The 18419-nt window shown below is 35.0% G+C and overlaps 1 protein-coding gene across 3 annotated transcripts in view; it reads left to right on the plus strand.

The window, feature by feature from the left end:
- The window catches only part of ATP11B (ATPase phospholipid transporting 11B (putative)), a 118984-nt gene that overhangs the window by 64203 nt on the left and 36362 nt on the right, over positions 1-18419 (plus strand). For all 3 annotated transcript variants that reach the window (XM_060099187.1, XM_060099189.1, XM_060099188.1), the window contains 8 exons: positions 261-329; positions 1670-1743; positions 1817-1920; positions 4734-4915; positions 6395-6598; positions 12250-12403; positions 14437-14539; positions 17152-17297. In XM_060099187.1, the coding sequence (XP_059955170.1) occupies positions 261-329; positions 1670-1743; positions 1817-1920; positions 4734-4915; positions 6395-6598; positions 12250-12403; positions 14437-14539; positions 17152-17297 (1036 nt within the window). The remainder of the gene's footprint in view (positions 1-260; positions 330-1669; positions 1744-1816; positions 1921-4733; positions 4916-6394; positions 6599-12249; positions 12404-14436; positions 14540-17151; positions 17298-18419) is intronic.

Consider the following 18419-nt stretch of genomic DNA (forward strand, 5'->3'; position numbering starts at 1 on the left):
CATATTTTGAAGAGATCTCTTTAAAAGTCTGGTTACTGTGAAATACGAACAATATAATTTGTGAGAAATACTTGTGTATGTACTGTGTTGGATCTACTCTCACCCTTCAAGTTCTTAAAAATAATCCTATACTCAAAGGAAATAACTTCAAAATACATCTTAAACTTATATTTTAAATGTTTTTATTCAAGTTAGTTATATTGTGGATTATAAAATATCATCCTTTAAATCTTATATTTCTTTCTCCTTTTATTCCCTAGATTCGGCATTGTATTTATTGGCAATTCTGGAGAAACTATGGAAGTTAAAACACTTGGAAAACTGGAACGGTAAGTTTTTTCTATATTGTAATTTTCTATTTATTAAGTGTTTACTATAGAACAGGAATTGGTAAACTATGACCCAGAAACCAGATCTGGCCTACAGCCTGTTTCTGTATAGCCTGCAAACTAAATTACATTTTTAAAGTGTTTTCCAAAGCAAAAAAATATGCAGCAGAGATCATATATGGTCTTCAAAGCCTAAAGTACTTACTATCTGGCCCCTTACAGGAAAAGTTTACTGACACCTGCTCTAGAATGATGTCAGTATTACATTGTACCTCATCATGGTAGTAACAGTATAATGCTCTGAAACTTTCATCTGTATTTTAGCTTAATGGTTCTTGAATTTACTTATGTGTTTATTTTTACACGTTCTTAGGATAATGAGTTTTGTAAATTTCTACTCACTAAATAAAAACTTCCTTATCTCTCCTATGATTTTTATCTTTCAAACATTAAGGAACCATTGCATTATTTCCAGTATTTCCACTGTTTGATAAGTTAGTCCATTCTTATCACATTCTTATCTTTCGTGGTTTTATCATTTCTGATCATATCTCAGCTCCACTTGTGCTTTTTCAGACTATGCTTTTCTGAACTAAATAGTGCCCAGTCTTTGGCTACTTTTATCTGGGAGCCTGTCTAGCTCATTTTATCAACTTATAAACCATTCTACTCAGTGTTTTTCTTTGAGATGTGCCAAAACATTCCATATGTACATCATTGTATAAATTCATCTAGAAGACTTTTCAATCCACACCTGACCCTTCCACACAAATTCTTTTACAGCTCCCTAGAGAGGCCTTTGTGTCCCCCAACTGCACACACATGCCTTGTCGTAGGTTCAGAATCACTGCTGTAATGAGCCTCTGTTACTAATGTGAGTGTTCGTATTTCTCAGGTGTGTTTAGGCAGAAAAAAGAGTTGAGAATCAGTCACCTTTTTTAGTGAGGAAAAACATGAAGCTGGGCAGATATGTATTCCTTTCCTTGCTGTGCCATTCACATGCTTATTTGACTTAAGGCAAATGAGTGTATCTTTCTGAGTTCAATAGTCCTCACCTGTAAAATGAGATAAGACCTACCTCCTTTCGTTCTCATGGGTATTAAATGATATAAGGTATGTAAAGTACATGGCATTTGGTAAGTACATAATAAATGTCAGTTCCTTCTTTTTCTATCTTGTGTTATTAATGAATCATAATCCATCATCTTGAAAAACGTAATTGAGATTAATTTCTTGTTCTAAATTAACCATTTTATCTTTTATAGGGATTCTTTCCAAATATTCACTTAATATTATTCAAAAAAGTACAGATTTTGTCTTTCTTATTTTTTCTTCCTTAGGTACAAACTGCTTCATATTCTGGAATTTGATTCAGATCGTAGAAGAATGAGTGTAATTGTTCAGGCACCTTCAGGTAACCAATTTAAATGTTCATGAATTTTTAGTTACATAATACTAAGAGCTTGATAACTCATTTTTCTTTTTAGGTGAGAAACTTTTATTTGTTAAAGGAGCCGAATCATCAATTCTCCCAGAATGTATAGGTGGAGAAATAGAAAAAACCAGAATTCATGTAGATGAATTTGCTTTGGTAAGTGCAAATTTCTCTAATTTAACAACCGTTAAAAATATATATCTATGAAAGATTTGGGGTTTCATTTTTGCATTAGTATTTTATCAAAAATTATAGAAATCCTGCAGTTCTGTTACATTATGTATTGGCTCCTCATTCGTTGGTTAAAATTTGACCTTTTTTAACCTGCTAAAATATGTCTTCTCTTTGCACCTAGTACAGCCAGAGTACTTATGGCTACAAGGACCACTCAGATTGCTATATTAAAAAGGGAGGGACTTCCCTGGCAGTCCAGTGGTTAAGACTCCGTGCTTCCATTGCAGGGGGCATGAGTTCCATCCCTGGTCAGGGGATTAAGATCCTGCATGCCGTGCAGCATGGCCCAAAAAAAAAAAAAAAGGAGACGTACAAAAATCCCAAGTATGTGTAGAAACTGGAACCCTGATACATTGCTGATGGGAATATAAATGATATGGCCACTTCCAAAAATAGTTTTACAATTCCTCATAGAACATAGAGTAATATAGAGTTACTATATGACTTGGTAATTTCACTCCTAGGTATACATCCAAGAGAATTGGAAACATACGTCTACACAGAAACTTGTACTTAGCAGCTTTATTCCTAATAGCCAAAAAAATGGAAACACCCAAATGTCCATCAACTGATGTGTCATATCCATATATGATATGTGTCATATACATATAACAAAATGTTATTTGGCCATTAAAAGGAATGAAGTACTGATATATGCTACATCATGGATGAACTTTGAAAAGATTGCTAAGTGAAAGAAGCTAGTCACAAAAGACCACATGTTCCATTTATATGAAATACCCAGAAAAGACAAATTCATAGAGCCAGAAAGCATATTAGTGGTTGCCAGGAGCTGGAGAAAGGGGGGAAAGGGAAGTGTCTGCTAATGAATATGGAATTCCTTTTGGGGGTGATGCAAATGTTCTGGAATTAGTAATAACAATTGCACAACTTTGTGAGTACACTAAAGACCACTGAATTGTACTTTTTAAAGTGAATTATGGTACGTGAATTATGTCCCTCTTAATAAAAGAATGTAGGAAAATCTTTCAAAAACGAAGTGCCACAATTCATGTGAAGAGGAAACATATTAAGCAGCTCCATCTCAGTCTTAGAGCCTCATGATCTCTCATTTCTGCATTTCTATAAATGGTGCCACCTGCTTCCTTTACTTACTTATGGTTTCTTTTCTCCTATTACTTTCTATTTGTTTATGGTCTAGTTCATCTACCACACTGTAATATCCATAAGAACAAAGGCATTGTTCTACTTTTGGGGGGGGGCAGGGATTGCGGTGGGTCCTCGTTGCTGCGTGTGGGCTTTCTCTAGTTGCGGCGAGCTGGGCTACTCTTCATTGCGGTGCATGGGCTTCTCATTGCAGTGGCCTCTCTTGTTGCGGAGCACCAGCTCTAGGCATACAGGCTTCAGTAGTTGCAACATGTGATCTCAGTAGTTGCGGAGTGCGAGATCAGTAGTTGTGGAGCACAGGCTTAGTTGCTCCGTGGCATGTGGGATCTTCCTGGACCAGGGATCAAACCCATGTCCCCTGCATTGGCAGGCAGATTCTTAACCACTGCACCACCAGGGAAGTCCTATTCTACTTTTCTGTCATTTTAATCCAGAAAAATGCTGGCACGTAGTTGGCACTCAATAAATGTTTGTTGTGGAGTGAATTAATTTAGTAACTCTCATAGTCTCTTAACTGTTATTTAAGAGAAACAGGTGTTTATAGGTGTAGGTCATTTGTAAATCAAGGAATGACCACATTTAGAAATCTACTAAGTAGTGTCATATAGTATTTTAAAACCTTCCCTTTCTGAGTCCTACTATTAGAACATTTATTTTGGGTTTTTCTGAGGAAAATGTGTTGCAAGAAAAAGAACTTTTGTAAGCTTTCAGATTTAGATACCAACTTTCAAATATTAATACCATAAGAAAAGTTTACACCTGGTAGAATCAGATAATCAAATATATATTCCTAAGTTTTGTGAAATTCCAATTCACCAGTGAAGGTATAATGATACAATTTAAAATCATTCATTCAGTGGCTCTAGAAAGTATTGGTTGGTTGATAATGACCACTTTACAGTCTTCTTTATTTGAAATGTGAATTTATCATATCATGAACCCTCAGGAAATTATAGTCCCCTTTGCTTAAAAAAAAGTTCTTTTAAAGTGGATAAAAGTGGGGACTTCCCTGGCAGTCCAGTGGTTAAGACTTCACCTTCCAATGCAGGTTCAATCCCTGGTCGGGAAGATCCCACATGCCTTGCGGCCAAAAAAACAAAAAAAACACATAAGACAGAAACCATATTGTAACAACTTCGATAAAGACTTTAAAAAAATTGTCTAAAAAAAATAAAGTAGATAAAAGTGGAGTTGTAGTGGTTACAACAGGAGAGAAGAACCTGGGGCTGCCTCTCTCTTGACAATCCTGAAGATACCATTATAGAACTTCTTGGCTTTCCTGGTAAAACATATTTAAAATCACAGGTAGATTGTCTTTATGATCCTGTCTAGGCTCTATAATGTTCTACAATTCAATGACCTTAATTATTTTGAGCAACTGTTTAAGAACTCATCAGAAATTGCAAGAGCTATGATAATATGTGTCCCATAACTCAGATAACTAGGGTTTTGTGACAGTTTATTTATTTCCTGTCACTAGATGATAGTACTTTTTAAATTATTTATAATTGAATTTTGGTAACGGGGTCCTCAGTTTATTTCAATGACTTCTTAATTCCCCATTAGTTATTTTTGTTCAATTTTTGTCTTTAATTTTCCTATTTTAGAAAGGGCTAAGAACTCTGTGTATGGCCTATAGAGAGTTTACACCTAAAGAGTATGAGGAAATAGATAGACATTTATTTGAAGCCAGGACTGCCTTGCAGCAACGGGAAGAGAAATTGGCAGATGTCTTCCAGTTCATAGAGAAAGACCTGATATTACTGGGAGCTACAGCAGTAGAAGACAAGTAAGTATCAGACAAATAGGCAATATCATTTTTCTCTCATAAGAATTTTTCTAGCCAAGTGTTTCTAATTTATGACAAATTCTATTTTTTAACATTTTATACTTAATATATTTAAAATCAAAATAGAGAATTAAAGCCTTAATTTTTCCCTTAATTTTTGTTCTAGCCAGCTATCTGAAATAGTTGAAAGAATCCAGCCATGTATAGTTTTTCCTGTAGTCTTGAGTTTTTAGACTATTCCTCAGTGTTCCATACAAAGATTTTAAACTCCTGCTTAATTATCCAGCCTCACCTCTTACCACTGCCCCCTTCCACGTTACATTTCAACAGTACCAAACTGTCTAGTTCTCTGAACGACAACTATAGTTAAAAGTGTTCTATTTTGTGCCTTTTTTCGTTGGCAAGGCTGTGCTTTCTGCCTGGATCATTCTTCTCTTATCCATCTGTGAATACCTATTCATAAACCATAGTTCATATATCACCCCACTCCAGGAAGACCTTTCCTAACCCCTAATAGTATTAAAAATTCTCTTCTTTGGAAAGCCTCCATGTTTTGTAGGTAGTTCTGTTGTTGTCCTTGTGGCAGTATATTATTTGTTTGAAGACTTTCTCCTCTGTTAGCCTGTGAATTCCTTGAGGTCTACTTATTCTTTGCCTTTGTTCCCAGCATCTCTTTCCATGTGTGTTTCACAGTTTCTTGAATTAAATTGAATTCTACACATGAAGCCTATTGTTGTTTTTCTCTACCCCCTAGATCTAAAGGTGCTTGCATTTTTTAAAATCTAGGGTTTCATTTACTTTTCAGTTGTCCTCATGAGATTTCTGAGACTCCCTGAGGTTATATATAGACCATTATTGTCCAGTCTGATTTTTGAACTAATGAGGTAAGAGATTTTCTTGCCAAAAAAGGAGAAAATCTTCTAATTTGAAATTTAAGACTTTCTAAGAAAATGAGTTTATGAAGACTATATAGTTAGTTGGTTCTATAAAAATCAACTTTGAAGATACACTCTTAAAATATGAAGTTGCAGATTTTACATTTAAGTTTACATAGTTCTCCAACATATCAATACCGTGTGAGCTTCAAAAAACCAAATACATTTACAGTAGTATTATCAGTAACCAAAACGAAGGGAAGGAAACTTTACAATTTTGAGAATGCATAGATGTTCTCATTAAGGCAGTATTGACCCAGGCGATCATTTAGTATCTGTCACCTAAAATGCCTCACAACTCTGGAATGCCCATTGTGACAAACATGTGTTAGCACACAGTTGTAGATTTTATATTAGCCAGGTGGTCACTAATTTGGTTATTCCTATTTTTTCCCTAAAGGAAAAAAAATTCAGTTATATTACTATACTATAACATCCCTAGGTTAAGGAGTTCAGAATTACCTTACTTGTACTTTGTGGTTTATACTTAAAATACAGTCAAAAAAGTGTTCTCTACTACTAATTTTGTTTCTTTTATTTTCAGACTACAAGATAAAGTTCGAGAAACTATTGAAGCATTGAGAATGGCTGGTATCAAAGTATGGGTACTTACTGGAGATAAACATGAAACAGCTGTTAGTGTGAGTTTGTCATGTGGACATTTTCACAGAACCATGAACATCCTTGAACTTATAAACCAGAGGTCAGACAGTGAATGTGCTGAAAAGTTGAGGCAGCTTGCCAGAAGGTAAGAATATAATTATCTGGATCATGGAGTTCAGGGGCCAGCAAGCTATGGCCCATGGGCCCAAATATGGCCCACTGCCTTTTTTACAGCCCATGAGCTCAGAATAATTTTTACATTTTTTAATGGTTGAAAAAGAAGTCAAAGAAGAGTAATATTTCATGGTGTGAAAATTACATGAAATTAAAAGTTTGGTGTCTGTAAATAAAGTTTTATTGGAACAGAGCCACATTTGTTCATTTACATATCATCAGTGAAGGCTTTTGCACTATAACAGCACAATTGAGTAATTGGGACAGAGACCTTATAAAGCACTTTTATCATTTCTCACTGCTGCTTGATATACTGCAAATCACAGCGACACAATTATAACTTGTTAATGTTTTCCGTGCCACACATTTTGCCATATGACATTTTAGTATATTTTTATTATCAGTATTTAACCATCATGTCCAAACATGAAAAGAAAAATGGACTTTTAATATCACACTCTTTTTTTTTTTTTCTTTTTTTTTTTTTTTTTGCGGTATGTGGGCCTCTCACTGTTGTGGCCTCCCCCGTTGCGGAGCACAGGCTCCGGACGCGCAGGCCCAGCGGCCATGGCTCACGGGCCCAGCCGCTCCGCGGCATATGGGATCCTCCCAGACCGGGGCACGAACCCGTATCCCCTGCATCGGCAGGCGGACTCTTAACCACTGCGCCACCAGGGAGGCCCTAATATCACACTCTTAAAGCATAGTGGAGTGTTGATTATTATCAAATTAGGTGGCAAAGCATTGTGTTTACTATTCAGTGATAATATGCTTTAATATACTGCCTGTTTGAAAAGACATAATCAAAAATGAAATATGAAATCTCATTACAGATGGTTCTTTTGCAATAAAATGTAAAGTCTCATTACAGATCAGCATTAACAGATGGACATGTGCCATTGATTTTGATGATAGGAAACATGAACTTTGAACCCCAACTAATCAAAATTAATTGGGGTTCTTCCCCCTGCAAAATAAAAAGGTTTCTGTTCTCCTCATTAGTAGACTTCTATTATTTTAAAAATCTTACTTAATTTTTTTTTTTTCGGGAAAAGGAAAGATTTATTACTTGCAGCAAGTAAGGAGAACACTGGAGATCTTTCGTAAAATAGTGTCTCCCCCAAACAGCAAACTTGGGGAAGTTTTTTTTTTTTTTTTTTTTTTTTGCTGTACGCGGGCCTCTCACTGCTGTGGCCTCTCCCGTTGCGGAGCACAGGCTCCGGACACACAGGCTCCGCGGCCATGGCTCGCGGGCCCAGCCGCTCCGCGGCATGTGGGATCTTCCAGGATCGGGGCACGAACCCGTGTCCCCTGCATCAGCAGGCGGACTCTCAACCACTGCGCCACCAGGGAAGCCCTGGGGAAGTTTTAAGTTAAGGGTACATGCATATTCATGAAGGGGCTTGAGCAGAGGAGAATTCAGCATAGAATAGGGGCCACGATTGATAGAGTCCAAGCTTTAGTTGATTGAAATCATGTGGGTCAACGTCACCATTCCATCCTCCACCTGGGTGCAGGCCTTAGTTCCGGCAGAACTCAAAGACTGGTCTCAGGACTTAATGAAGCTCAAGTTCTTGATGTCTCATCACAGAAAAAGAATTCAGTGAGAGACAAAGTGATAGATAAGAAGTGGATTTATTTAGGGAGAAACACTCCACGGACAAGAGTGTGGGCCATCTCAGAAGGTGAGAGGCCTTGGGAGAAACACACTCCACAGGCAGTGTGGACCCTCTCAGAAGGCGAGAGAGGCCCTTAATTATTATATTTTTTACTTAAAATTTTTTTTGTCAAAATTTGTTTACTCTTTTGTAGCATAAGTACCTACATAATATCCTCAATTTAGCCTCATGACCCACAAAACTTAAAATCAAAATGTTTACTTCTAACGCTTTACAGAAAACATTTGCCAACCACTGATGAGGTTCACATGACCAAACAGAGAAATTAATCTGCATTTTACTGTTCAAAGATAATTTCATAGGTATTTATGCTCTTAATGCATTCTCTTTTTCTCTAAATCAACTTTATTTAGGAGCCTCCATTTAACACAGTCAGTTGTTTTTACAATAAATTAGGAGTGCTTCAGTGGAAGCATCAGGGTTGCTTGTATGTAGCCATCTAAGATATTCTACAGGTACCTGTGTTTGCAGTCTTGTGATATTAATGCAGAAAAACAAATACGAAAAGACAGTGCCACCGTTGTCAATGTACATTCAGTGCTTGATTTACATTTGTTATGCAGGGATTGATGTGATACTAAACTCTGGATTTCATCAGAGAAAAACTTACTTAAGGAATGTTTTAAAGAGACAGTACAGCTCAGAAGGGTCTTTGCTTGAGCTCAAAAAGGTGATTGATCTAGGTAATTATACTACAGTTTTGGAGCAGTGCCAACACTATTGTGATTGCTTAAACATTTAAGTATCATAATGTCAAGAACTCCCTAAAACATACAAACTATTTGCTCAGAATCATTTACTTCTTAAATATTACTTCTGATTTTAAAAATAGTAAATGTTCATTTAAAAAATACTGAAAATGGTAAAGAAGATGTGGTTAAGAACATAATACAGTCATCTAAAGATAATTATTACTTGTATTTTAGATTTTTTTTTAAGTCTTCTATATATGTGCTTTTAGTGAGTCTGTTAAGATCATGGGTATTGTTTATTTCCCTTTTGGTACAACAGCTGTATTATAAGGTGAAGGTATACCTTAAAATGAATTTTAGGCTTGCTGTGTGAAACTTACGTTTTAGAGATGCCATCTTTTTGGTGGAGTATGTTTTCTTTTCTTTTTTTCCTTTGGCCATGCCATGAGGCTTGTGGGATGTTAGCTCCCTGACCAGAGATTGAACCTGGGCCCTCAGCAGTGAGAGCAGAGTCTTAACCACTGGACCGCCAGGGAATTCCTGGAGTGCATTTTCTGAGTTAAGCGTGTAAGTCAATAGGATTTTGACTTACAGACTTTAGGAAGTATCTATTCTAAAAATCTTGGGTATAGCAAAAAAAATTCCCTACCTTTGAAAGCTTTAGTGTATATATGCAGTCCTTCACAAACATATGATTGTCTCTTATCTAGGCATTTGGAACAGAGTCACATAAGGTGTATTGTTTATTCCCAAAATACTTACAATGTGTAGGAAAAACAGAAATAAATATATTGTCATAGACCTATCACAGCTGAATTGTAACTGAGGCAAGAACCGAGAGCTGTGGGTAGACAGAAGAGGGAAGCTTAGCCTGAGCTTAGCCTAGGCTAAGCTCTTGCTGTACATTAGAACTCACGACTGTTGTTTCCAGCGATGAAATGTAAACTGGTCAGAGAGTAACACCAAGAAGCAAAGGGGGCAAGGTATGCAAATTCCCAGAGCTGAGAGATTCATTCAGGAAATTGATAGTAGTTAAGTATGGCCAGAGAATGGAATAGATGGGAGAGGATGTGGGAAGTATTGAGACATGAGACTACAGAAATAAGCAGATGCTACCTTACTGTGTACCAGAACTGTGAGCTGGTTTTCCATACTGCATAAATGTCACCCCATGGATTGTGAGATAGTATGCTGATTTATGATACTTGTCCAGAGGAAAACCTAAGTTAGTATGCCGTGGGAAGGTTGCCAAGGAAAACTGATCTGATCTATCCTACTCTTGGCTGCTACTTCTTCTTATGAGGCCATGTGCTCAGGTAGTGCTCACGCTGAATGCATTGGAGGCAGCAGAGGCTGCTAAATAAGTTCAGCCAAGAATAGTTTAGGTGTTGATTTTGGATATTGGAGAATTATGAAAAGAAATATACATTTTTTAAAATTTTATGTTGTGAATGTTAATTGTTTACCACTTATTAGTTGTAGTGCAACACAGTAGTTGTTAGGCATACTATGAAAGACATCATTTTAACTTACAGAAAAGATTTAAGTATTAGAAGACAAAAAATTACAGTATTTGTTTAGTTTTTATAGCTTGTTGCTCATTTAATAGTCTTCTCACTTGTCATTTAAAAATTGAGGGTACAACCACTATGGAAAAAGTATGGAAAAAATGTTAAGTAGAACTACCATATGATCCACCAATTCCACTCCTGGGTATTTATCCAAAGGAAATGAAATCACTGTCTCAGAGATATCCACACTCCCATGTTCATTGCAGCATTATTCACAATAGCCAAGAATGTAAACAACCTAAATGTCCATACACACACACACAAAGAAATATTATTCAACCATAAAAAAGAAGGAAATCTTGCTTTTTGTGATAACATGGATGGACCTTGAGGGCATTATGCTGAGTAAAATAAGTCAGAGAGAAACAAATACTTACATGTGGAATTTTAAAAAGCCAGTGGTAGAAGGGTGGTTGCCAAGAGCTAGGGTGTGGGGGAAATGGGGAGATGATAGTCACAGTGTACAAACTTATATATAAGCTTATATATAAGATGAATAAGTTCTGGGGATCTAATGTACAGCATGGTGACTGTAATTAACAGTACTATATTATATATTTGAAAGTTGTAAAGAAAGTAGATCTTAAATGTTATCACCACACACAAAAAAATATGTGAAAGGATGGAGGTATTAACTAACCTTATTGTGGTAGTCATTTTTGCAGTATATATGTGTATCAAATCATCATGTTGCAAACCTTAAACTTACATATGTTATATGTTAATAATATCTCAATAAAGCTGAAAAAAAATTGAAAATGTATGGATGTTTCTCAGTAGCAGTCTTGCTATACTGTGAACCCAGTGGTGAACTGTAGTATTTTCCTTTTGGTGGATTTAGTGCAATGCTACTTTGAGTGCTGGCCTTTAGCAGCATAAGAAGCTTGCTCCAGAATGTAAATCTGTATATACATACACTGCTTCTTTCAATGAGAAACTCTTATTACCAAAGGAGGAGCGGGGTAAAGCAGTTGAACAAAATAGTGTGCTCAGTAATACAGTTGATTTACATACTGATGCAAACTTCTTATCTTTCTTTTTGTTTTTCTTCTTCTTACCTCTTTCTTGTCACAAGTAGTTTGCCCAGCTGCCAGTAATTAGGTCATGCTTTGGAGTAGTCCTCGGTATAGTGTATGCCCACAAGAGGGGTGTTACCCGTGTTCCACCATCGTAATACCTGGCATTACAGTCCATTGTAGGGTTAAATATCAAGAGACAGTTATGATTCCTTCATTCCTTTCCTTCCTACGGTGAATCTAGCTTGTAAATTTTCCTGAACATTCTTGATTCCATTTAATTTTTTTAAATTAGGATTTGCTAAATGTATAACTAGTAACTTTTTTATTTTTATAAGACTTTCCATGCTCACAGTTTGGGAGAATATCCTCAGATTATGTGTTACAGTTCACATTTTAGAAAATATGGTTACTGCGTGTATATACCAATTCATTGTAAAAATGAATATGATCTGTTTTACTCATCATATCAGTCACTCAGTTCTGCTTAATCTTAACTTTCAAGTGATAGAACTCAGTTTGTTCCCTGACATGCCAGTTTTGTAACAGTGAAGTCTGTGAGTAAATGATCCATCTTTCAGTAAGAAGCTTTTGTTTACTAGATGAGTCTGAATAATATGGCTTTAAAGTGTCTTACAGAGGATATAATTATTTTCTTTTTTAGAATTACAGAGGACCATGTGATTCAGCATGGTCTGGTGGTGGATGGGATCAGTCTGTCTCTTGCACTCAGGGAGCATGAAAAACTATTTATGGAAGTTTGTAAAAATTGTTCAGCTGTAATGTGCTGTCGTATGGCACCACTGCAGAAAGCAAAGGTATGTTTATGTCATAACAAGTCCCATATTTAGATTTAAAAGTATTCTTGGGACTTGCCTGGTGGCGCAGTGGTTAAGAATCTGCCTGCCAATGCAGGGGACACGGGTTCGAGCCCTGGTCCAGGAAGATCCCACATGCCGTGGAGCAACTAAGCCCGTGCGCCACAACTACTGAGCCTGCACTCTAGAGCCCGCGAGCCACAACTACTGAGCCCATGTGCCACAACTAATGAAGCCCACGTGCCTAGAGCCCATGCTCCGCAACAAGAGAAGCCACCACAAGGAGAAGCCCGCGCACCACGAGGAAGAGTAGCCCCCGCTTGCCGCAACTAGAGAAAGCCTGCATGCAACAAAGACCCAAAGCAGCCAAAAATAAAATTAATTAAAAAAAAAAAAGGTTAATGCCTCATCTAGTTCCATTTGGTGGTATGCAGTATATGTATCTTACTAGGGGTCAGTCACTTCTCATAATATGAATTTTAACCACGTACATTAGGCCTTTGGAAATTTTACAGTGAATATTGAAGTTTTAACTATTCATAATGACCTAAAAATAGATCATGGTGACCTAGAAATGACCACGTGGTAGGTAAAACAGTTTGTGATTTTCCTGAGACATAAATTTGAACTGTGATAACTGAAGTCTCACAAGTTAGTTACTTAACTGGTGAGGGACCCTATAAGACTTCAGTTCATCTGCACCTCCAGGTGGTTCTGTTGATCTGTGCTTATTCTTGCATTCTTACGAAGTGATAATTCTCTTTGTTAAAGATAGCTGTTAAGTGATAAATAGAACTTTAGTAAAAAGTTAAAAAGCCAATTAATTCTGATATGAAGCTATATACAGGAATTATTTAAAGTTCAGCTAACTATGATTCAAGTGATAGCCTATACAAATACTTTTTACAACTGTAATCTTCACAAGGATACCCTTTGAAATGGACATCTAAACACATTTTTTCACATATAGATCTAAAAAATTTTACATCCAGTTTTTTTGGCTTCATGGATTTTTTTTTACAGTGCTTATTTTATTATTATTATAACCCATGCACTCCCCCCAGTCTATGGAGACTAAAACTTGAGACCAAACAGAGCTAATGCCTAGATTCTTTTTTTTTCTTGGTTGCGGCGGGTGGGCTCCTTGATTGCGGCCAGCAGGCTTCTTAGCTGTTGCATGCTAACTCTTAGTTGCAGCATGCATGTGGGATCTAGTTCCTGACCAGGGATCAAACCTGCATCCCCTGCATTGGAAGGTGGATTCTTAACCACTGTGCCACCAGGGAAGTCCTCCTAGATTCTTTATAAAAGTATATTCAAGTATTCCAAAGAAACCTTTCTTTTGATTTTATTGAATTTAATTTTTTTTTTTTTTTTTTTTTTTTTTTTTTTTTGCTGTACGCGGTCCTCTCACTGCTGTGGCCTCTCCCGTTGCGGAGCACAGGCTCCGGACACACAGGCTCCGCGGCCATGGCTCGCGGGCCCAGCCGCTCCGCGGCATGTGGGATCTTCCGGGATCGGGGCACGAACCCGTGTCCCCTGCATCGGCAGGCGGACTCTCAACCACTGCGCCACCAGGGAAGCCCTATTGAATTTAATTTTGATAGCTTTATAAATTTTTAAAAACTTTATTACAAGAGAAAATAATTATCTTTCCCCTGTATCAAATGAAAAGAATAATTTGTTGAGAAAGAAAAAAAATTGCCTGACAAAGTTCAATTAATTGTAATTATTTTTTTACACAATTATTATTAAGCTTTTTACAAATTTAAACTGTGTTTAAAAGATTCTTACATACCATCATAAAACCCAAAGATAGTACTCTGTTTTGCTGTGTCATTTCTGAAAGACATTCCTAACATCTTAATGGAGACATCCCTCAAAAAGTGAACCTTGGTGCCTATTATCGTCTAATATAAAAATTTTTTTCATTGCTCTACTTTTCTTACAACAGATCATTTCAGATAAATGACTTTATATAAATACATGAAGATTTAAATTTTATCATAACTAATTAGTTGTATGTCTTTCAGGTAATAAGACTGATAAAAATCTCACCTGAGAAGCCTATAACATTGGCTGTTGGCGATGGTGCTAATGATGTAAGCATGATACAAGAAGCACATGTTGGAATAGGTGACTGATTTTTTCTTGAACTTTTAAAGTTGGTTTAATCATTCGGTGATTTTGAATTTTCCTTTTGTAGACTAAAGCACAATATCAAATATATGAATGAAAACTAAATGCAGTAGGGTAATATATCACAGTGTATTTCCATCAGAAAGCTATTATAATTAAGCCCAATATTTAGGATATTTTACTTCCAAATTTTCAAGGAAATAAATACCACATTAGTGAACTTTATCTTTGCCAATTCTCCTTCCCAATAAAGTAACTTTATTTATACTTGCCATTTTGCACCTTTTAAAGTACTTTTACACATTATTTTGTCATTTTAAAACTCTAAATTTGTGATTTACATAGTTACCCTCATGGTTTTAAATTCTCATTTTAGAATGTTATTATTTTTTACTTAATTCATCAAAGATTCTGCAACTTATTTTAAAGATAATTTTAGAGACAGGAAATTACACCAAACTATAATATAATTATAAAATTTCAAATAACTTTCTAATTTAATAACCTTCATTCTGATCTCTATTTTTGCCTAAAATTTTTATTAGATTCAGAATACTAAAATCATTTTATTATGTTTAAATTATCAGTCATTTCCTATTTAAAACCATATTCTGACCTATCTTCCTCAATAATTTTATTGAGGAAGGAAAAGAGAAGAGTATGGGTTTTTTGTTGAAGGGTAAAATTTTAGAGTTAGAAAAGAGGACAGTCCTCGCTCTGGAATTGCCTATGTGATGAGTAGTTATTGGCTCTAATATTTCCAGTGTATCTCTCAAATCAACTCCTTCCTCTTTGGGATTATTAACTCTTCATTTTGAAATTTTCATTTTCTTTCTAGTGTGTATACTGTTGTTTCCCAGAAGTCTTCATAGTAATTTGATGATAACTTCCTATACCATATGTTAGAGCATAAAAAGCTACAGTATTTATAACAGTTTGATTCTAATATGATAACAGCCAGACCAGTAAACAGAATCAGTTCAAACATCTGGAAATTTAGTATATAACAAAGGAGATGTTTCAGATAAGTAGGGAAACAAATTATTTGATTAAAAAATACTGATATAACTAGTTAGTTATTTGGAAAAAAAGAAGTGGGTTCCTTTCCATTGCTTATAGTAAAACAAATTCCAGATGGATTAAGGATTTAAATTATTTTTGAAGGCCATAAAAATAATAGGAAACTTTAATGAATAATCCTGTTATTTGAGGTATGGAAGGATCTTTTAGATACAAAACCAAACAAAACAAGGAACTAAAAAGGAAAAAGATCAATATGTGTGGCAGAAGTAAATACTTCCCATAAACAAATTTTAAAGAAAAACTGGTAAGGAATATTTGCAAAATAGATGACAGTCTTAATCTTCCTAATATGTGAGGTCTTAACAAATTAAGGAGAATAAGGAAAACATTCTAGTAGAAATATGTTGAAAGGTGTGAGCCATCAGTTGTCACAAAAGGAGAAATCTAAACAGAATATTAAATGCATGAAAAAGATATTGTCTCCCTAATAATCAAAAGAATATAAATTAAAATTGCTTATCAGATTGGCAAAAATTACAAAGATTGATAAAACCTGGAATTGACAAAGGTATAGATTAACAGATGCCCTTATACGATGTTAGTGGGAATGTAAATTGGTACACCCTGCATTATTATGTATAACAATTTTAAATGTGTGCCTATTGACCTAGCAGTTTTGCATCCAGGGATTTCTCTTAAGAAAATAAGTGAATATGTTAACAAACACGTATGTTATAAACAATGTCCATAATGTAGTAAGTGACAAAAGCAGATTACAAAACAAATAGTCCCATCTTTATGCACTCGTTTTTATATATGTTAAATATACATACATGAAATATGCATAAGGAAAAATTCTAAAAGTATGTAGACCAAAAATAGTGGTCTTCTCTAGGAGTTGTGAATATAAGTGATTGTCTTTACCTATACATTTTGGAACATTTTTGATCCTTTTATGACAAAAGTAAAAAATTTTAATTTTGAAAAATAATTTTTTCGAAGCCGCTTCCATATTGAATAAACAAACTTGGCAATAACTTTTGAAACCTAAAGAATTCTAGTAACCTAAAAAAAAGTTCTCATATTTATCAGATAAGATTATGTACTGATTTCAAGTAATAGTGTACATTTTTCTTTTAAAAAGCACACTATTTGACTTATGCATGAAAGTTTTAAGACCATTAAACATAATCATATTTGCTTGGTTCAGATTACTCAATTTGCATATTTTTCATGTTCATTGGAATTAGTGAAGTCAAAGCTGTTTTATAGCATTCTCTTCATTAGAATTTTTTTGAGATGTTCTTAGATCCTGAACTTTTAATATTATTCTTATATTTTTATTATATTCTGATTCTTTGAAAATTGATATTACATGCCTGGTATAAGTTATAGCTTTGTGTTAATTACATATTTGATTTAAGTGGAGCAACCTTTTGGGAATCTATTGTCTACTATATTTTAGGATATAGTGATCCTAAGTCCAGGTTCAGCTGCTACAGTTAATTAAGGTATTTGCAGGTATATCATAAAAATTACACTTATCAGTTATCAATGAACTTACCTTTTTGTCCCCTTTATTACAGGAATCATGGGTAAAGAAGGAAGACAAGCTGCAAGGAACAGTGACTATGCAATAGCTAGATTTAAATTTCTCTCCAAATTGCTTTTTGTTCATGGTCATTTTTATTATATTAGAATAGCTACCCTTGTACAGTATTTTTTTTATAAGGTAAGTTTCATGGATATATTTTAGAATCAATTTCTGACAGAGTATTTGAAGTTTCAATTTAAGGAATGCTATTACCATACAAATTATTCTTAAAATTTTTTTCTCTATAAGTAAAACTAACAGTTTATGGAATATCCTTTTATTATTTTATTACAATAAATCTAATGTGTACTCACAGAAAGCAAATCAGTGGTTGCCTGAGGCCAAGGGTGCAGTTGATAGAATTGACTAGAAAGGAATATGAGAGAACTCTGCATGACAGAAAAGTTCAACTTGATTATGGTGGTGGTTACATGGCTGTATGAATTTGTCAGAATACATCAAAATTCACACTTAATTTCATTCTATGCAAATTAGAACACAATTAGTTTGATTTCTTTATTGTTATTTTGTCCTGAACCAGTAATAAATTTGAATTTTAACTCCAATATGATGATTTCAAGCAGAGGTTCTTAATCTGTTTTGAGATTACAAATTATAGGGATTTTAGATGCATAAAATAAAATACATAGGATTACAAGGAAACCAATTACGTTGAAACACCGTCCTAATCTCTTGACCCTTATGGGCAAAGATGGGGTTCTGTGGAATCCATATGAAGAGCCTTTGAGTACCAAGACATTTAATACATCAGAATGTCCTATATTGCGTATATTTCTGTAATTAATTACTAGCTGCAACCCAGTGAAAGAACACAGGTAGATTGCATAATGCTAACAGATGATGGTGGCAGTTTTTTCCTAGCTTATTATTATAACTTTTGCTGTGACATAAGGCTATTGAAATGGAAAGATGTTTTGATCGTTCCATTTGTTGTATTTTAAATATTTTTGCATTTTAAAGCAATTTTAGCCCTAAAGTTTAAGTAAACTTTTCTTATTTTACTATAAATGAAAAGTATTGAATAATAGTTGGTAGGTTATAAATTCAAAATTACGGTATTGCTTGGCAATGATAGGAGTCAAAGGTGTTTTCTTTCTGACATTTGCAATGCTGCCTAGACTACTTTTAGACATATTTTAATAAAATGGGAATCCTATTTCCCCATTTTATACGGCCAAGTTCTTATGGGCAGATCTACTTACCATATCAACTGATACTATATTTTTGGACTCTTTTAAT

The sequence above is a fragment of the Mesoplodon densirostris genome, chromosome 5 (genome assembly GCF_025265405.1).
Source record: "Mesoplodon densirostris isolate mMesDen1 chromosome 5, mMesDen1 primary haplotype, whole genome shotgun sequence".
Taxonomy (NCBI): domain Eukaryota; kingdom Metazoa; phylum Chordata; class Mammalia; order Artiodactyla; family Ziphiidae; genus Mesoplodon; species Mesoplodon densirostris.